Source organism: Ambystoma mexicanum, chromosome 2q (genome assembly GCF_040938575.1).
Source record: "Ambystoma mexicanum isolate Mex_15411 chromosome 2q, UKY_AmexF1_1, whole genome shotgun sequence".
NCBI lineage: Eukaryota > Metazoa > Chordata > Amphibia > Caudata > Ambystomatidae > Ambystoma > Ambystoma mexicanum.
Genome location: NC_090924.1, coordinates 68,112,595 through 68,134,308, shown reverse-complemented (window position 1 = coordinate 68,134,308; position 21,714 = coordinate 68,112,595). Strand labels below are relative to the sequence as shown.

General features: G+C 45.6%; 1 protein-coding gene across 8 annotated transcripts in view; it reads right to left on the bottom strand.

Moving 5' to 3' along the window:
• SLX4 (SLX4 structure-specific endonuclease subunit) overlaps positions 1-21,714 on the bottom strand; it is a 785,402-nt gene that overhangs the window by 692,729 nt on the left and 70,959 nt on the right. For 5 of the 8 annotated variants that reach the window (XM_069646855.1, XM_069646858.1, XM_069646862.1 and 2 more), the window contains one exon: positions 5,657-6,181. In XM_069646855.1, the coding sequence (XP_069502956.1) occupies positions 5,657-6,181 (525 nt within the window). Of the gene's footprint in view, positions 1-5,656; positions 6,182-6,398; positions 6,524-21,714 lie in introns of those variants that run through there. The other 3 variants (XM_069646860.1, XM_069646861.1, XM_069646863.1) reach the window with 2 other exon arrangements.

Below are 21,714 nucleotides of genomic sequence, written 5' to 3'. Positions count from 1 at the left end.
TAGCAAGTCTACTGATATAAAAACTAAAGACTTGCTTAGGGTCCAGCCTGTGTAGTCTCTCTTCCTCTTTCCCCGGATGTGGAGGAGGATAGAATGAAGGTAAAGTAATCTTCTGAGTAATGTGAAATTCCGAAACTACCTTTGGGAGGAAGTTAGGCTTCACCTGTAGAACTACTTTGCCCTTGTGAAAAGTTGTACGAGGAGGTTTACAAGATAGGGCTTGTATCTCGCTAACCCTTCTAGCAGATGTTAATGCTACCAATAAAACAGTTTTGAGGGTGAGAAACTTCAATGAACAAGAGTGGAGTGGTTCAAAGGGAGCGCCCTGTAGGTAGTTTAAAACTAGATTTAAGTCCCATAAGGGAACTTGGAATGGTCTTGGAGGGTAAACATTAGTTAGACCTTTCAGGTATTGTATTACCAATGGAATTTTGAAATACGATGGCTCCTCCGCAGTGCGCTTAAAGATCGATAGCGCTGCGAGATAGCTCTTAATAGTGCCAACTTGAAGGCCTGAATTTGCCAAATAAAGTAAGGAGGATAACACTGCAGGTGTACCACATGAAAACGGTTCGATATTCTTTTCTCTGCACCAGCTGCAAAATGTATTCCAACGGCAGCAGTATAGAGTCTTAGTTGCTGGTCTTCTGGCCGAAAGCAACACCTCCATGACGTCATCTGGAAGGTCCCAATCCTTGTACCTCAACCTTTCAGATACCAAGCGTGAAGGTTGAGGGTCTTGATGGCTGGATGGAGAACCTGACCTCCCTTCTGCGAGAGAAGATCCTCTCTGTACGGTAGACGAATTGGAGGACAGATGGACATGTCCAGAAGGTCCGGGTACCACGTTCTCCTGGCCCAATCCGGGGCAATTAGGATCATGGTCTTCCGAAACCTTCTCAACCTCCTGATCATTTGAGGAATGACAGGGACCGGAGGAAACTCGTACAGAAGTGGGAACTCCCAGTCCACTACGAAGGCGTCTCCTAGAGCTCCTCTCGGGGGAAATTCCCTTGAGCAAAATCTGTCGCACTTCCTGTTGGCGAACAGATCCACTTGAGGGGTTCCCCAAAGGGCGAAGATCTCTTGAAGGACTTCCCGAGCTATCTCCCATTCGTGGGAGACTGTGTTCTGCCTGCTCAGAGCGTCCGCTGTCAAGTTCTTCTCTCCGGCTAGGTGAATTGCCGATAGAGAGATTCCTTCCTGAATTGCCCAAAACCAGAGCTGCATCGCCTCTCTGCACAGTGGCAGTGATCCTACGCCTCCTCTTTTGTTGAGGTAGTGCATGGCCACTGTATTGTCCGTCATTATCAGGACGTTTCTCCCCCGTACAGATGGCAGAAAAGCCTTCAGTGCCAGTCTGATGGCTCTCACCTCCAACAGGTTGATGTGTAGTCTGGACTCCGATGGAGACCAACGACTGCTGATGGTCAAGTCGTTGGCATGGGCTCCCCACCCCGTGAGTGAGGCGTCTGACTACTGTTATCTCCGGCCATGGCTGCCAAAACAGTTCTCCTTTCAAGATGTTCTCTGGAGAGGCCCACCATTGAAGGTCGTGGGCTACCCTGTCCGGAATCCGGAGGAGATCCCTGAGAATTGTGACCACTGAGTCCTCAGTGCCCACTGAAGGGATCTCATTCTCAGGCGAGCCTCTGGCACAAGGGATATGCAGGATGCCATGAGGCCTAGCAACCTCAAAAAGTCGTACACTGGGAGACGTTGGGCATTTTGAAACCTGGTGACCATCTGCAGAATATCTTGAGCCCTCACCTCTGGTGGCGAGGCTTTTCCCAGGGACGTGTCCAGGACTGCTCCAATGAATTGGAGTCTCTCTGATGGTATCATCTGTGACTTCTTTAAATTGAGGGAGAAGCCCAGCCTGTGAAGGGAGTGGCAGACATAATCTAGTTGGATCCGAGCTTGTTCCGAAGAAACTTGCCTGATCAACCAATCGTCCAGGAAGGGGTAGACGTGAATCCCTTCCCTCCTTAGACTTGCAGCCACAACCGACATTAGCTTGGTGAAGACCCTCGGGGCGGAGGTCAGCCCAAATGGCAGAACTCAAAATTGATAATGAGAGTTGCCAATTGCGAACCTCAGGTACTTCCTGTGCTTGGGATGGATTGGCACATGGAAATAAGCATCCTGAAGGTCCAGAGATACCAACCAGTCCTGGAGCTGGAGGGCCTGAAGGATCTGAGAGAGAGTTACCATCTTGAACTTGTCCTTCCTGAGGAACTTGTTCAATTCTCGTAAGTCCAGGATGGGTCTCAGTCCTCCGTCTTTCTTTGGTATGAAAAAGTAGGGGGGGGGGGTAACCAGCCCTTGTTCCTGTCTGCTACAGGTACCGGTTCTATGGCACCTTTCTCTAGCAGGTCTACAACTTCCTGCAAGAGGAGCGGATCCGGCACTTTCAGAGAGCTGTTCCCCGGTGGATGGCTCTGAGGGATGCGTAGAAAAGGCAGGCAGTAACCTTGGGCAACTGTCTCCAATGCCCAAGCATCTGACGTAATAGCCTGCCATTCCGTCAGATGGTGAGTTAACCTGCCCCCTACAGGTGTCTTGTGATGGGAGACCTCAGAGTGGTTTGGGAGCGGCTGATGCAGTTGCCGAAGGTAAAGCGGCTCCTGCTCCTGCTGATGCGGCTTTCTTTCTTTTACCCCGTCCACCACAGGTAAATTTTCCTTGGCCTCTTTGAGCCGGCCGTCCTCTGCCTCTTCCATATGAGGAATAATAGCGAAAGGACCTTCCTCTCCAAGAGGATCCTGAGGGACGAAAATTGTTGGATTGCAGCTCCTAGTGACTTGGCTGCTGCTTTAGATGTTTGTAGTTTTTCCAAACTGTCATCCACCTTTTTACCAAATAGGGAAGAGCCGTCAAAGGGCATATTTAAAAGTCTGGCCTGTACGTCAGAAGCAAAGCCGGACTTTCTCAACCACGCATGCCTGCGGATTGTGGTACTTGCCGCCATGGCCCTGCTGATACTGTCAGCGGAATCGATGCCAGTTTGAAGTGATTAGCACATTGTATCTTTACCATCTCTGATGATATTTAAAAATGCGTCCCTTTCTTCTCCATCCGGTATGCAGTCAGCCGACGATGAAGCACTCTCCCAAAGAGTGTGGCTGAACCTAGCAAGCGTACAAGTTGCATTAATAGATTTTAAAGCCATGCTACAGGCCGAGAAGACTTTCTTAGCCATGACATCATATTTTTTATCATCCCTATCCTGAGGAGCAGTGGGGTATGCAGAAGTACTGCCTGATGAAGTTGCAGCCTGGACCACAAGACTCTCTGGAGTAGGGTGCTTAGACAGGTATTCAGGGTCAGTAGCAGATACCCTAGATTTCGCTGACAACTTCTTGTTAACCGCAGGGACAACTTCAGGAGTTTCCCAGTTAGTTAAAATCTTTCTTTGTAAAGCAGAATGAAAGGGAACCACAGGATCCTCTTGTGGACCTTTATCCAGAATATCTGTGAGGTCATCCTGTTGAAAAACAGGTGAAGGCGCAGACCAACCCATAAACTCCATAATTCTTGACATTAGGGTTCTGTAAGGGGTATCAGCATGTTCCCCTGGGTCTGGTTTGACAAATTCCACTTCTGGGGAAGTGTCTAGGCCACTTGCTTCCTGTAATGCATCCTGAAGGTCTTTCAACCTTCTTTCCTCAGAGGCAAAAGTCTCTGGTTCAGGTAATGTGGTCCTCTGCAGCCCAAAAGGCCTTTCTTGATCAGAATCTTCCCTTCCTTCAAAAATTGAAGTTAAGGGGGGATGCTCTGGTCTGTGAAATGGTATAAAACCCATCTCTAAGGCAGAGGGAGCCATCATCAGTGGCCTTGAAAAGGTCGATGTCGTCGACGCCGATGTAAAAATCCTCAAAGGCGCCGACAAAGGCGTCGAGAAAACTGGAAGAGGCCTCGAAGAACTCAAGAGGATCGGAATCCTGCTCGAGGATGTCGACGACGTTCGACGTCGTGTCGGAAGCTCTCGGTGTAACCGTTGGCTGTGGAGTAGCCGTGGGTTTTTTTTTTTATCAGCGTCGTTGTCGCCGTCGACTCGATCGACGGATGCGTCGAAGAACCCTTCGATAACGGCGTCGATGGCGCCGATCTATGCTTCGAAGGGGCTTTCGACAATGGCGTCGAAGATGCTTTACTTCCCGATGGCTCATGGCGCTTTCGGGTCGACTCTTTCGCCGGGTGCTTCGACTCGTGGCGTTTAGATTTTTTGGGCTTTTCAACCGGGGTATCACCCTCAGCTGACTTCGAGGGGGTCGAGGCCGCTTTCTCGAAGACGCTTAGCATCTATTTTCTGAATTCCTCCCACTCAGCTTGAGAGCTATGTTTTGTGGGGCAATTTACTCTTTCAGGGGAACTAGAAGACGACGATAAAGGGGATCTTCTTCGTCTTTTTTTGAGTGTCTAGACCTCGACGAGTGGTGGGAGCCACTTCGAGACCTAGACCGAGAAAGCTTTTGACGGTGAGGAGACGAATGTCTCGACTCCACCGCGGAAACTTTCGAGGAAGTTAAAACTGACTTACCTCTCTCGAGCATGGATAGGCATTCCTCACACTCCGAACACTGGTGTTCGATTCCCAGACACCACAAACAGATCCTGTGAGGATCCGTCAACATTTTCTTCCCACAGTCTCGGCATTTTTTGAAAACCGGACCGAGGAGTCGTCGGGTCGGAGGAGGAAGCCATCGAGTACGAGTCGGTTTTCTCGAGGAAATATGAATATATATCGACTGACGAACTGAGCAACGGTATTCCGAGGCACACGAAGCGCGGAAAAACGGAACTGAGCAATGGATGCTGCGCGTGGCCATTTATAGGCATGATGACGTCGGCGTCGATACGGTGGCCGTCGAGGAGCACCTACTCGACGGACGTCGACGCACAGCGCCCTCTACTGGGAATAGTTTTTTCCGAGGCCAGCAAGCTGGAGATACAAATATCATAGATAAGGAATACGTCGGAGGACACAATCCCTTCGAAGTGTATTATTTAATTGCAATGGTTGTAATTTATTTTTCAGAAATATGAATACTAAGTTACTGGGGGGAACCCAGACGTGGACCCCTTGCTCACTGTGCTCAGAGACTGCTCAGAGACTCAGAGCTCCACCTCAGTGATGAGGCCTGATTAGGCCGAAACATGGGTCTGGGGTTGCTGTTGGCCCTCTTGTTCAAAGGAGGTTTGCCAGGCATTTCCGTGCTGGACTGCCCTTGTGGGTGTGACAAAGACTAATATGCAAATGGATATTCCTCCTTTGTTAAAAGTACAGTGAGCAAAAAGCGATGGCTGCAGACTCTCAAAGTGGGTAAAAACCACAGAACAGGTTATCATGCCATGTTCTTTCTAGAGAGGGGTGCCTGCTACCTTTTTTGTATGAATACTTATGTTTTGGTTGTTTTCAGAAAGTATTATCGGAAAATAGACAAAATTGATCAGATGATTAGGTTAAAAAAAGAAATTTGAATCAACAAATTGGCCCAAACAGTCAGAGAAGCTGAATTGTTCAGTGTGACACGATTAGGTGGTGGAAGGTGGGATTCAAGGCTTTCTGTGTGTCACAGTGAGAATCACATCTCCTAACACACATAGAAACGAACATTTCACGCACACTAACTAACATACACACACAGCTTACCATTTTCAAAACGCTCCTGATCCACAACGGCTCCATCGGATTCAGCTGTTGGACTCTCTGCTGTGGAACATTTCATACGCTTAGGGTCTGCTCTTTTAAACTGCTGCATTCTTTCCAAAACATGATCCACCACACGGTGGCAGATAACTGGGGCTGTTGTGGTTCTCAAAGAAGCTTGTCGGTGGATATGGTCTGTTTCAGGCATTTCTGTTGCAGCTTGTGGAGGAACATTCTTTGCTCGAGCAGAACCGATTTCCTTCTGGGGAAGAACACAGACTGATGCACAGTTTTCCACATGCACTGCGGGCTGGAGATCATTAATTACAACAATTTCTGTATCCCATGCTGACTGGACATCCAAGACTGGAGCTGCTTTAATGATTGACTGGTTCTCTGTTGAAACAGATTGCTTTGCAGCATCGGATTGTATATCTTGGATGTTGGTGTCCCCCGTTTGCATGGCTCCAGGATTCTTTTCATATTGACTTGGTGGGGTCGTCCGATGACAGCCATTTCCAACACATGCTGTTAGAGAAGAAAAACATTCAAATTCTTCAATTCCCAAGTTTGGTCTAATCTACACAGCATATATACTTAACACATGTGAGCATAGAATTTAGCAGTAGAAGAAGAAGAGCCTGGGAAATCCTTGCACAGAATCATAAAGAGACCACAAGGCTGAAAAAGACATTTGGGAGAAAAATAAAATGGAGGAATAAAAGTATACAGTGCAAACTCCTACACTTTGTCTTCTTTACTGCTTAGTCACAGACGTCTCGATAGAGATAAACCGGATGGCCACATATCAGCTTCTGTACCAGGAATCTGCCACCTTTGGCTCTCTTCAGATGTTTTCGAGTAGAACTCCTGTTGACAAGAGGCAGTGCAGTCAATGATGAGGGCGCATGGGAGTCGTAGTCCAAAACATCTCCAGAGCCACAAGTTACAGACACTGGTTCTATACAGATGCCTCAGTGAGTCGTAGGATGGGAGTATACCTTAAAGCACAGAGAATATCTTCTGTTATAAAGAACACCGACACATTCTGAAATCCTATATTATAGTAATATGAAATCATGTTGTTCTCACATATTCAATGATAAGAAGCTTTATGCTAAATGTACTGCTATTTTAACTGACAGTGAACGTGACTTATGACAAAAACAAACCTAAACCTAACGGAAGCCCAGGGAACTGCTCTGATGGACCAAGAGTCCACGTTTACTTACCATCAAGTGGAATCAGCCAGCAGTGAGACTCCAAGGTCTGCCCCCATATCAAATGAAGTGAGTGGCAGCCATAAGTCCCAAAGAAAAGCAAGCAGGCAAAAGTAAGAAACAGAGAGAGGCCAAACAAAGAAAAGTAATTACTAAGGAAATTCATAAACCGCAGTCCCCAGAATCTAAGAACATAAAACAAACTTAACAAAAAAAATTCTGCAAAAAGAAAATTCTTCAAGGGCCTAAATAATGCCGCTTGTAAGGAAGCTCAGGAGGTACCAACCTAGACCTTTACCGAGCAAACGGTAAAGTAGTCTTGTAGTGTGACTGTAGTCTTGTAGTGTGACTACAAGATGACACACTAAGACAATCCAAAACCGAGTCCGACTCATCAACAAACACGATTAGTGTGGGTCTGCAAACGGATGACTTGAAAGTTGTAGAAGAGGTACCCCTACGCCTGGCTCCTATTTATTTAAAGGAGCAAGCCAAGTTAGATCAGGTGCAAAAAGCCATGACTAATATTAGTAGGGCCCCTCACTGGAAACAACACGTCTGCAACTGACTCGAAGGATTAAAATAAAGGGGGATCCCAAGCCTTTAGAGCCAATCAGTGCCCAAGAATTGGGTGAGATGTTGGCTCCAGAAGAGGAGTTAAAGGACAAAAAGGAACCAAGCCCTTTCTCAATACCAAGAATATGGCTGAAGAGGATTGATCCTATTAAAAGGTCAAGCGAGTCTGAATAGGGGAAACATCTTGGTCGTAACAAAACACATTCTGTACTTATTCCTACCGTCTTCCCAGGACACTGACCGAATAAGTTTTCTGTACGACCAAATCACATATAGTTGAGGTGGTAATCAAATCCCAATTGGGTTTGGAGGTATCAGCGTCCGTGCCTTTGATTACTATAATCAGAGGTTGGGAAAGGCCCACACAAGATTGAAAAGTGGAGGCGGGGTCTCTAGAAAAAGCTACTGGGTGAAAGGGGAGAAGACATGGGAAGTGGGAGGAGGAATCAGGGCAGAGAGAAAAATCAAATTTGCGCTTTGCCAGGAATCCTCACTGAAGTATTCCAGAAGTTGAGCAGTGTGGAAGACTTGCTTTAGTGGATGATACACTCCGAATTATCATCTGGAATACGCGAGGCTCTAGTTCTTTCAGGGAAGAACAGATGAACTATCTTTTTAAAGATCATGATTTCCTCAAGATTCCATATGTAAATCTTTGATATTACTCAATCTATACTGGAGTCCCACCCATTCCTACCTGACATCCTTTTTAGAGGATCTAGCCAACATAATTTCATTGGTATGAATTACCTATCCCGGGGACAATGTTTAGGTGGCGGGCAACTTTAACTCCAACTGTCTAGGGAAGAGTCTCAGAGAACCGCATAGAGGGGTTTCATATAGGAATGGCTGCACATGGTTAAACTTCTTTGAAGAATGGAATTATTTATTGCAAATGAATCCATTAGTGGGGACGTTCCACCCGCGAAAACGTGGAGAAGTGGGTGTCTCTTTTCGACATTAGATTATATTATGTCGGAATATCTATTCAAGGAATGCAGAGAGTTCAAAGCTGTCGACATGGGTACTAGTGATCACACTCCTCTGTCTGCAACCTTAGTTTATCGAAAATTGAGCACTCCAAAACCAATGTATCAAACATTGTTCTCATTAAAGCAGGGCAGAAATCGAGTAGTTATGTTTAAATGTAAAGGCGGGAATCTTAATTCTAAATTGGAAGACACAAGGGAGCGATCCGACTATACGGTCTTACATCACTTTTCTCATCCGGAATCCTTCGTTGAACTTCTCTGGGAAATTGATAAACCTGTTGACAAACAAGGGTTTACCCAGGTGACACATGCCCACAGTTATGATCAGGACACGGCAGATTGCAAAAGAGCCCAACGGAATAACATTCGGAAACTGCAATGAGAGGGGCTCGATTTGAAGGTCTTCATAAGAGAAAAGAGATCTCTTCGAAATCTATACCGTAACTGGTCAAGAACCAAAAACTTTGAGAGAAGTAATCGGGATGGACTGACTATGGTAAAAGCTGTCACAGAACCCAACTCTCGTAACTTTTGGGGCCTAATAAATCCCTAGACACCATCTAGTGCCCAGTCAATCTGCATAAAGGAAAGGACATGAATAAAGTACTTCTCCACAGTTTTCAGGGAACTGAACCCATGGAGTTGCGATATAATCCAAAGGTAAAATGGGAATTAGCCATAGAAGGTAAAGAGGTAGAAGATTTGATTCTTACCTCTTCAACATCTAGAGCAGCAGGACCAAATGACCTCACAAACTAAACATTACGGTCTTCTATGCGTCTTTGGACCTCTATTCTTCTTAATCTCTTTTCTAACATCATAAGCACAACTCAATGTCCCCCTTCCTGGAACACAGTAATAATAATTCCTGTATTTAAGAAAGGAGACTGGAGAGGAACCCCTCTATCGCCCTATTACCCTGATGGACATAGAGAGCAACATTTTTGCACACATTGTTCTGAAGGCACTAGAAAACTGGGCTGAGTAGACAAATATCATATCAAACTTCAAGACAGGTTTTATTAAGGGATTGTCGACATCATTAAATGGCCTCGTCCTAAATACCCTAAATACTAAAACTAAAAAACGATTGTATGGTGTTTAGATAGACCTATCTAGGGCTTTCAACACCATTAACAGAGGCAAATTGGTATCAGGTAATATTATCCCCACTAATAATGTCGCCATATATATATGGTCGCCAGGAAAGGCCAAAGGCAACATTATTTGTGGGGATAATTTAAGGGGTAAATGGGAGTGGAAGTTGCGGGGTCATCCTCTGCTCCCTTTAAAATGGGGGGTGCAGGGGTGTCCCCCGCAGGTTCCATGGATCAATATCGGCACAAAAAAAGGCGACATTTTTGTATTGCCGATATTTTTGCGGGGATGTTAACACATGGAACCGGCAAATTATGGTGCAAATTAAGAGACTGGTTCAATCTGCAGGGACTTCTCGCAATTCTAATTCATCTTCATGAAAACACAGTAATACAAGTCTGATTGAATCTTGAGGGCCATTTCTCTTCTAAGATCCCAACAAATAAAGGTTTAAGGTAGGGATGCATAGTTGCTCCCTGCCTTTTCAACCTCTACTTAGCAGACCTCTGGAACAAACTTACTTTCCACTCACTAGTTGCGCTCCAGTGATTGGCTATCTTAAAATCACTGGTTTAGCCTATGCCGACGATGTGGTTTTTATGGATGGCACCCAGATAGGCCTCCAACGTCTAATTGCAGCCTTTGCTAATTACGCAAGCTCAAATGACCTCGTCATCAACCCAATAAAACTTTCATCATGACATACAATCATATAGCCAAGAAAGGAACGGGGGACCTCAAGTGGAGGTTGGCATATCAGAAACTACCAGTGGTTAAAGAAATAAAATATTTAGTGTTTATGATACTACCGAATCTTTCCATGCTTGCATTAGAAGCTGACCTAAGGAAAAAGGAGGTGATCCAACGAACATGCCAAATGAAAAAATTCTGTCTATATAGTGTCGATTTACCCTCTTGTCTCAAATCAAATTTTATAAGGGCAAGGTAATTCCAGTCCTAATGTATGGCATTGAAATTGAAACACTGGCCCTCAAAGTCAATTGGGTGCGTATAGAGGGCAGCATCTGGAAAAATGTGCTAAATTTACCACCATCTTTACCAATGGCTAGACTGCGTTATGAACTAAGTCTTCAATCTTTGCAAACTTATACAGCATGGAAAAGGATTTCACTCTATAGATCAATCATAAGCCCGCCGAAAAATTCTCTTTATGTCAACATCAGTAGTTTGATGGACAAAAATACCAATGTATGTCTACATGAACTAAAGCAAGAAGCCTCAGTCCTATTGTTGAAATGTGGCTCATTCGAAAAGGATCTTGTTGATAACCCATTAAAAGTAAAGAAACATATAGGCCTGAATTACTTGATGGAGAAAGGGGCTTCACTTGTGAATATGAAATGTTTCAAGACCTTTCAGGTTTCTGATAAACCTTTAGGTTACCTACCACCATACCTCAGGTAGTTTCCTAATCTAAACTTGCGGTCAAATTTCCTTAGATTTCGGGGGAGAGGGCGCGCTAGAGAGCCCAACCAAGATGGCCGTGAGTCGGAGTTCCTGGCACCGAGGAAATATTCGGAAATAGATCCTGCCATTCCAGGACTGATCGATAAGAGTGAGCATTGCGGCAAAGCAGGGGAAGGTAAACTCCATACTAGGACAAGTGGAGAACACTGCATATCCCTGGAAAAGAGATCCAACCGACGTGGCTGTGGCCCCTAGCCCCTGGCCACGGCCTTCACGAAGTGCAGCAGTTGATCCGGAGGAGGCGGTGCCATGGAGTGGGTGGACACCCCGATTATAGGAAAGCAGTCGGAGGGAAAGAGCTTGTTGAGGAGAGGAGCGGACATAAAGAAAAGGCTGTAGACTCTACTGAACGCCTGATAGAAGCTTGCCGAGTGAAGGAGGAGCTTGTGAGGCATAACGCGGGGCGACTGGGGCTGGCCCTGCGCCCTGGCACACCACGGCAACATCGATCCGGTGAACACGAATGCTGGGGAGTGTTGGGCTCCTCCGGTCTGCCCTGCGGTGGCCCTGGTGGCACTTGGACCAGCCGGTGCATCGACGTCAGGCGAGGTGCCAGTGTCCACAGCATGGACACCGGCTGAGGGTCGGCGCAGTCCCACTGCGGAGCGGGGTGAGAGAGGGACAGAAGGATTTTGAAGTGAGGGACAATCTCGCAGCCCGTGCTGATGGTCCCTCACTCGACAGCCACAACTGTGCGAGTAATCTGGAGCGGAAGCCCGAACACCCCCTATGCAAGCTAGCCGAGCAGGCTGCAAGACAAACAGCAAAGTATTCAGATAAAAGGAAGCGAGGGAGGCACGACTGACAGTGCTTCACATGCAAAAGAGCTGATGGAAGCTTGCCAGTAACAACCCCCTGGGAAATAATTGGTGCAGACAACTGTGGCATGGACCGGCAGCCTGAGTCACGCTAGCACAAGCCTGCCCCGGGTAGAGAGCCTAGGTACTGGTGGCAAGGCAGAGAACTCCTACAGTGGATCACAGCTCAACAATAACGTAGGGTCAGCCTGATCCTCTCCCTCCCCCCCGACTTCGCTGCGGTCAGAGCCTGACAATCAAGGAGAAGGTAAGAACGGGGGAAACTAAGGAGGTTAACATCACATGGGCAGTCACCCAGGGAAAGCCAACACGGCACGTACAGGCTGTGTGTACCCGCAGACATTAAATTAAGTGGCCGCAGTAACACCCGGAACGCTCCCACAGAAGACCCGCTGAAGGGAAAGGCTACTAGTTCGACCATTCAGACTGCAATAATAGTCTACAGTGAGACAGCAGTGCACCCCCGTGGGCACCACTTCAGTATTGAACACTGGGGGCTGACTCCCTCTCCCCCTGTTTTTTTTTTTATCTACCAGGGGGGAACTGCTGAACCCCCTTTCTCGTGGTGGGGCACAACCAGCCGTTAGGGGATTGTCCAGTTAAGCAGACAGCAGAAGAGGGCACTGGAAAATCAAAAGGGGAATTCAAAGGGTGTCACTCGGAATCCTTCGACAGAGCCTGGAGGATCGGGGTGGTGGGCTGATGTCAGGGTAGAACATCAATCTGGGCCTCAGCCACTGCTCTGGTGGGAAGGCAGATCGTTGATCAACACTTGTGAACTCAAAGCATACACAGAAATCTCTGTTTTATCAAGGAAGGGAATATACCCAAGAGCGGTGCTGAGCCACACAAAATGGACAAAGCAAAAAAGGGGGGAAGCAGCAAACTAAACTTCACTTTAAAGCCCCTGTCAGCCTAGACAGAGTGAAGCCTCGGATCCCCGGGAGGGGGGTGCAGCTCCTGTGATACAAGACACCTCTGTTGCATTCCGCAACTTAAAGGAGATGTTCAACCAACTACAGAACAGTATTCAGTCAATTGATGAGAAGTTGAACACGTTGACATGTAAGGTGGATCACATGCCGGTTCGTCTTGACAAACACGGTGAACAATTGGACGAGGCGGACTGGAGGATCGCGACGGTTGAGGAAGAAGCCACATCAACGTCCAGGGACATGGTACAAGTGAAGAGGGCTAAAAAAGAACTCACTGAGAAACAGGATGATTTAGAATAGAGACAGAGGAGAAACAACCTAAGGATAGTTGGCGTTCCCGAAACATTTGATGGAGGGGTTCAGGAGTACGGGTGACAAAAAGGTACTCTTGGGCACTGGCATGGTCTGTATAATTGAGATATATCGGAATAACCGGCTCGAGCAGAGACAAGGTAGGAGTGGGGGTTCCAATCTGGGGTTTGTATCACACCCGAGGGATGCTGGGGTCGATTAAATGCATTACGTGGAATGTCAGGGGGGGGCTAAATTGCCCATCTAAGTGTTGCAGGGGTCTACTTTATTTACAGCGCCATCAGGTGGGAGCAGCGTTTCTGCAGGAAACTTATTTGACGTCAGATGTAGAGTCCAGGTTTGGCAAAAGCTGGGGATGCCATTGTTATTTTGTTTCTCAATCCTTGTATGCGAGAGGGGTATGCATTTTAATCAACAGCACTATACGGTTCAGTCTGATTAGCACAACTAAAGATCGAGAGGGGAGGGTTTTGATAGTGCGGGGGAACATTCAGGGCACATTGTACACCTTCATAAACTACTATGGTCTGACCGAAGACACCATTGCGACCTTGTAGTGGTTGGATCTTCATATAGAGGACTCCCCACCGGGAGATATTATTTGGGCAGGGAATTTCAATGCAGTGTTGGATCCTATCCTTGACCGTACCTCAGGGCCCCTACGGCAACCAACCAGGGGGACAAGCGAGTTAAGGAGTATGTGTCACACATGGGAGTTAGAGGATATTTGGAGGTGCAAGAATCGTGACACAAGGCAATACACTTTTCACTCATTGGTCCATAACTATGCCTCTCGCCTGGATTTCTTCCTGGTATCCCAGGCACTGATGGGAGCGATCTCAGAGGTAGCAATACTGACTCGCATACTTTTGGATCATGCCCCAGTAATGTTGTGTATGAATCTGGTGGGCCGAGGGTTGGAGAGGAAACCTTGGAGGTTCAAAAGTGAATCCCTGACGGACACCTAGTTCCGTGAAAGCTTAACGGGATCCATAATGCCATCTTGGACACCAACTTCGGATCGGTAGACTTGGCAAGGACACTTTGGGAAAGTTTCAAATGTGAGATAAGGGGGGGTGTATCTTGAGAGAAGTTGGGGTGTTGAAACAAATAAGGCAGGAGCCAATTGATCTAGAAACGCGTATAGGTACATTACAGGCGACTGAGCCCATGGCAACACCTGGGCAACACGCAGACATAATGCAAGTCCTACAACAGTTTAAAACACTGGCACAAAGGGAGGCTAAACTGATAGGGTGGAAAACGTCAGTTAGGCAATATGGGCAGGGACAGAAACCCGGTACACATTTGGCTAGGATAATAAGGCTGTATAATTATCGGGGACGGGGTCCTATCCATAACAGATGAGCAGGGGGTGGAAAGATTCGACGACCTTGGTATAACACCAGAGTGTTGCCGATTTTATGGGAAATTATACTCTTCCCATGCACATACAACTCAGAAAGAGTTGGGCAAATACCTAGACCTGATGGCCCTACACTGGCGCACTGATGAGGAAAGGGAGGGACTGAGCCACCCTTTATAGCTGGATGAGGACATGATGGCCACCAGGTGCCTTCCCCTCAGAGAAATCCCTGGGCCGGATGGCTTCGCAGCAGAATATTTTAAACACTACACCGCGAGAATAGCACCCTACCTGCTGCAAATGTACCACCAAAGTATCCGAGAGGGGAAACTCCCTAAATCTCTGAGGGAGGCATTGGTCACAGTACTGCTCAAGCCGGGCAAACCACCCAAAGACTGTGCCTCATACAGGCCTATTTCTTTAATCAATCTGGATAACAAAATATTGGCAAAAATATTAGCCTCAAGGCTGGCACCACTAATGCACGCAATAGTAAGGGCAGATCAGGCTGGATTCATCCAGGGACGCTCCACTTCCTTCGGGATACAGAGAATGTTCGGGCTGATCTCTGTGTTGGGACAGGAGGATATGGCGGTCGCTGCCCTGTTGGATGCCACCAAGGCATTCGACACGGTGGAATGGCCCTTTTTGTTTGCAGTCATGCGCAGGATGGGATTGGGAGAGCATTTTAAAGCCATGGTGTCGCTGTTATATTCATACCCGGTTGCCAGGGTACAAGTAAATGGCCAGGTCACACAGAAGATAATGTTAGGCAGGGGCACTCGACAGGGGTCCCCCCCCATCTTACCTTTGTTATTTGCCCTGGCAATTGAACCTTTGGCAGAAAGGATAAGGGAGGCCCACATACACAGAGAGATCCAGCCTTTTAGGCACATGGTGGTGGTTTTGCTTTACGCCGATGATATGGTGCTGTTCATTAAAGATCCTAGCCGCAATTTGGATCCCATTATGGAAGATGTTCTTCAGTTTGGGGAATATTCAGGATTTAAGATTAACCCGGCAAAGTCAGTGCTGTTTCCGCTGACCGACGGGATGCAACAATATGCAGATAGGTGGGGATTTCAGTGGCACATCACACACACCCGATACCTGGGGTTCAACATTGCTCAAGACATACAGTCTGTATAAAAAATAATTATGAAACAGTATTGGAACATACCGGAGAGGCAATGACCTGATGGAGGAATTTACCCTTAATCTGTACGGTAGGATCTCTTTGCTCAAGATGGTGCTGTTACCCCGGTTCTTGTATCTATTCCTCAAATGTCCCCATTAAAATTCCGGCAGAGTACTTCTATGACCACACAATTTGTATGAAATAACATCAAAATACATAGCTGCGAGAAAAATTGTACTCTTCACCTTACACAATTACTAAGTTAGTGGAGTACCTTTAGCAACTGTTTTTTTTAATCAAATCAAGCCCCTAGTTCTAACCATATTAATGCATGATTCATGTAAAGAATTGCCACATACACCACAACATTTTCAATATGTAATTAATATTGTAATGCTTTTACATTCTGAATGATAAGAGAAATACAGACTAAAGTTACAGTATGTTGAATACCAAATTTGAACCAAAAGATTTTTCTCGAACAAAAAAATATATATGTATATGAAAAGAAAAAATTACATCATTTTCCAATCCTATTGTTCCAGATAATGGAGTGGGGAAACAGAGTAATGAGAGTGAACATGTAGGTGAGCAGAAACCCAGTGCTGGAGGAAAGAAAGAAAGTAAATATCTCTAATGAAGTCAGGAAAGGGTAGAGATAATAGGAATTCGTTTTAAGATTACAACAAAAGAATGAATAAAAGCTGAACAATTTTATAGAAACAGTTCTGGGTGTCAACTTCTTACTCCAGAATCTTATTTGGTGTATACTTAAGATCTAATGTGTATACACATATTATGTATTGTAGATTCAAGGCAAACCTTCTAATTAGTGCAGTAGAGAGACCAGGTTTTTTTTGATAAGGTAATCAAACCCGTCAACTCTTTAGTGCCTATTTCTGTATGTTTATATACATCTTTATTTGAAAGAGTCCTTAAGTTTTTTTTATTTATTTAGAAGTTATTTTGCAGGACTCTGTGAGGAAATCCCCACTGGGTCTGCCAACGCATAGAGGGGGAAATTGACTACTATTGAAAAATAACCAAAGAATGGTGTGCTTCCAGACTGTTTATTAGATCCCAAGAGTGGGAACAGTTGTCCAAGTGTCCAAAAGAGTAAGATCTAGAAGCCAATCCGCCTTATCCTTTTTCGCGTTTCGGTGGTTTTGTGCTGCCACCTTCATTAGGGCGAATTCATGATACCCTATTGGGAAAAAGAACACAAAGGAGAAGGACTAAATTGAGGTCTGAAAATGTTGTGCTAAATGGCAATAGTGCAGGCTTGAAAATACATATATTTTTTTAAAAACAAGCTTGCTGGAAGGTTTGTCTAACGATAGGTTTTGCGTAAAACACACAAGTGTTAAAAAATAAATAAAAGTGAGAGTAAATAAAATATCTTTCCTCACCTAGAGGGGTTATGTTAAACAGTCTCTCTGAACGTGAGACTGGGAGCTGCGTGCTGGTCCTTGCCCCTCCGGTGACCCTGCATCGGGGTAGCTGGAACACCAGGCGTGCCTGAATCAGTGCGGCATAAGAGGTGCAGGTGCAATGGTTCTGCGTGAGTTTATGGAACCTGTAATGGGGTGAATGAAGTATTTAATTGGAAGGGCTCCCTGGTGCATAGTTTGATAAAAAAAACAATGATGGTGTCTTAGATATGTAAAATCACTAATGGGGGAGCGACACTGGAAAAAGCACTAAACCAATAAGACAATTACATGGTAAAGAGGAAGGGAGACCCTAATCACCTACCAGGGATGTCTTAATTGAAAGAGTTCCACTGGGTTGAAGTGTCCTCAATTCCAGACGTTGTGCAAAACCACGTCGCGGCGTGAATCCAGTTACAAAGAAACAAAAGCCTGTTGTGAAGAGACGGAGAACAAGTGGGTCTCCGTTAATATGCAAGGTGGCTTGGGGTCAAGAAGACACGAAAAAACGCAGTATTCAAAAAGGATGGTGTATTGTACTCACCCTTCGTAGCAACTGCAGAGGGTGCAGCAGACTGGCAGCTGCAGAGTGAAAACACGGTGTCATGAAGCCGCAGGCACCAAGAACGCACCTTCTGCAAAGCCCGGCTTGCAAAGCCGGATGCTAGGTGATCGAGAAGCTAAGGACGTCAGGTGCCACGTAACCTGGAAGCATCGGGCTACAGACACGAAGCAACTGCGAAAGAAGGAAAAAAGGAAAATAGATGAATGCGCGGTTTCCCTTAGGCTGGAGCTGATAAGTCCGCCGGTGGGAGGTATGTGTGGAAATACCTCCCAGCCGAAAAGAGGGGGATACTGTGGGCACTGCGATTCCGAATAGGTACCTCAATGCCTCATGCACGCGGGTGTATACTGTGCCTAAAGACGTTAATGTTGTGCATAGAAAAGAGCCAATTGAGGAGATGACTCGTGCAGTGGAATCACAAACCCATAAATGGGTGTGCTTATTGCCCATATTGCCTAACTGACGTTTTCCACCCTATCAGTTTAGCCTCCCTTTGTGCCAGTGTTTTAAACTGTTGTAGGACTTACAAATCAAAGTGGGATACCCTACATTCCCCGACATTACCAGCCATATTTACCCCGGGGCTCCACCGTACCTCAGAATTAGGCTCAGTTAACCACATTAAAAGGCCCAAGGTGAACTGCTACAGTGATCTGTTCCCTGGTGGGAGATTCAGAACACTGGAAGAGCTGAAGGAGATGGGGAGTGTGAACACTTTGGAGGTGTTTCTGTAGTACAGATTAAGAACGTCATTGCAGCGGTTGTGCTCTTCATTTCCGGAGCAATCAGAAATATCCCCCATATTGGATAAAGTACTCCAGGGGGGACATAACAGGAGGGTAATATCTGTTTTGTATGCTATGTGTCTTGACTCTAGGGCAGAAAAAGTGTCCCCGAGGGAAAATGGGTACGATCATTGGGACATGAGATATCTAAAGAGGAGTGGAGGTACTACTGTGATGGGACAAGGAAGGTAGCACAGAATGCCAGATTTAAATTAATTCACTGGCAATATCTACACCAGTTTTATCTTACCCCAGCCCAACTCCAAGCTTCCTACCCGGGCACCCCCAGCAACTGCACTAGATGTAGAACTGAGACAGCTGACTTTATACATGTAGCCTGGGGATGTCTCCCTAATTTTGCATTCTGGGAAAAAGTGTTCCAGATCACTGGAGAAGTTATTGGGGAAAGACTGGATCCAAACCCAATCCCTGCACTTTTGGGGTACACTAAACTGATTCCCCGAGGTAGACGGCGACTAGCTGGGTTGCTGCTGCTTTTAGCTAAGAGGCGGGTGGCGATAGTGTGGAAAGGCCTGATGCTCCCTAAGATGTCGATGCACCACAGTGATACAAGCTGCATTTGGGATCCTTATATCCACTACTTGATGGATCAATCACAGGAAAGGGAGGAAGACCCCATAGAAGGCATGGGAAATTCAGTGTTGCAAGTTGGAATACACTGCACTGGATACACCCCTCGAAACTGGGACCCCAAGACCTGCTATCAGTCGTAAAGCGACACAGTCACAAGAATATGACCTACCTACTTCAAGCGATGTAATGTAGATTTTATCTGATGTGTGTTGGATGCTGAAACTGCCTGCCAAATACAGGACTAAATTCAATGAGGGGGTTATGTGGGGGATAGTGAAGTTGGCACATAGATGCCATGTGTTGTATTTGATTAATTTTGTTTGTGAAATATTAATACAGATAAATACATTTCCAGAGATTTCGTATGAATTTATATCCTACTCGAGACTTAATAAGAATTAGGAATAAGGGGTTACCTATTGATGGTGTGTGTAACTTGTGTGCCATGAATGTCAAACAAAATGTGAAACATCTTTTAATTGTATGTACGGGCACTAGTCCGCTAACGGTTGACAATTTTTCCTGTTCGACTGGTTATCCACAGAGGAATTTTGGAATCGTTTACTAGAAGGCTGTCGTTAGAGCTTTTGAGGTGCCTGAAAGAAATTGAACCACTTATAGCGTTTTGAAGGCGGCTTATACCTTTTCAAAACCTGAATATCATTTGATGATTTTAACTCTGCTGAGAAATGTAAACGTGCAAATCTCTTTCTATTTTTTTTGTTTTTATTTTTATTTTTGAATGTAATGTGCATTTCGTTATCTTTCTGTTTTATCAGATTTTGTTATTTATCTGAATGAACGTTTGTATGAGTTTTGTATATATTGTGAAAAGTCAAATACTGACAAACACATTTTTGGGTTGTAAAAAAGTCATAATGTACAGATAAAGACATGTCATTTTCCTTGTGTACCCCTGCTGCTCCAATTAGGGTATGGGTGGAGGTCCGGATTTCGCTGTGGTTTGTGCTTTGGCAGGTGTTCTATCAGAATTTTTTTCCACAAAATTGCTTTACAGGAGTGAGATATGTAGATTGGCTTCCACAAGGAGTGTATGATAAAAGTAACAAATATCATAGATGTGAATGTACAGCTTACTTCAAAACTAGGCATGCAAGCTCATGCAATACACACATTGAGAACATATATTCACATGGTTCCACCCTACTTGCAATATCAAAGACCAAAACAAAGATTTGATGAGCAGAAGCTAGAAGCAGCTATGGTGTGTCAGGCATCACTAGTATGCAGGAACCACTTCTACTGAAGGCCAGGCAGGCCGGATGGGGTAATTTACAGGGTCCTGAAAAATAACCCCCCCTCTTTGGGCTGACGTTTTTGCAAACCATTTATTAGCACATAGCAAACTATGTCAAATGCCCCGATTCTTGGCACCCATCTATATTGATTCCCATCTATAAAAAAAGAGTTTTAGAGGAACTCTGGTGAGTTATCGCCCCCCATCTCACTCATAGACACGTCCTCCAAGGTCTTTGCCACCATGGTTTTGCGAGAGCAGAGGTCCTGGGTGGAGGCGACCCATTGCACCCCCTACAAACAGGAATCAGGAGGGGAGTGGGCACCATACAGAGTGGTTTCCTCCTACATGCCTGTCTTTCGGAGTTCGATGGTAGTGGCCCCGCAAATTTGTATGGGGCTTCCATCAACCTCTCAGCAGCCTTCGGTAACGTGGACCTTTCGCGATTATGGATGAAGCTGGTAAATTGGGACATTGACCTGGATCTTCTGGCTATGATTCAGATGTTACATTCTCACACCATCTGCAAAGTGAGGGTTAATAGTAGAGGAGATCTATCGAGAGCTATCTCAGTAGTTAGGGGAGTTCGACAAGGGTGTGTGGTCGCTCCCACTCTCTTTAAACCCTTAAGTGCCATGGCTATTTCTCTCCAGTGTCAGGGCCTTTTTTGGTGATTTCGGTATGTGGCCATTCAATGGCTTGTAACTTTTTTGTTACATAAGGTATCTCGGCCAAATTTGGCTCCTTTTTTCCCACATGTAGGCGGTCGTAACGCCACCCAGGAATCCTAGGTTGCTGTAGGGGGGTGAGAGAAAATAAAGCAAAAAGGGCGAACATTTTGGGTTTTTTCAAAAAATGCCAATAAAATGCTGTACAAAGAAGCCTGTGGTTTTTTCCTTGTAAGAGCTAGGAACGAATGGTTTGCTGTGCTGAATTCCCCAATTTCCTGGCTTTCAAGAAAAGGTTGAGTGGAAACGAAAAATAATTATTTTGATGGGGTTATCAACCGTTTTGTGAGAGGTAGGCGATTTTGGCAATTTTTGCCAAATGTACATGCATGGACGGAATGGAAGAAAAGGGTAGGAAAGCCGAATTGGAGGACAGAAAGGCAAGTATTTCTGAAAAGTAGACAAAATTCCAAGTTTCGGAAGGGGTGATTTGCATAGGCCAGGCAACAACTAGGTAGGGGAAACTGCGATAGATTGGGGGAAAAGCGGGAAAATGACCGAAAAAAAAAGGTATGTGTTGGACATGGTTGGCTTGGTACGGCAATGGCTTCTATGAATTTTGAGAAAAGCAATGCTCCGCTGCATTCCCCCGACTCTTGCAGTTAGGAGAGCACACATTTTTTGTAGTGTTTTACAAAACAAGCAATACCACAAGCCAAACACTGAGCCATGGTACACAGGAGTTTTACGCTCACGGCCTAAACAGACGCACTTAATATGTTTAAATCGGGAAAACCAATGTGGTGAGGAACGGCAAG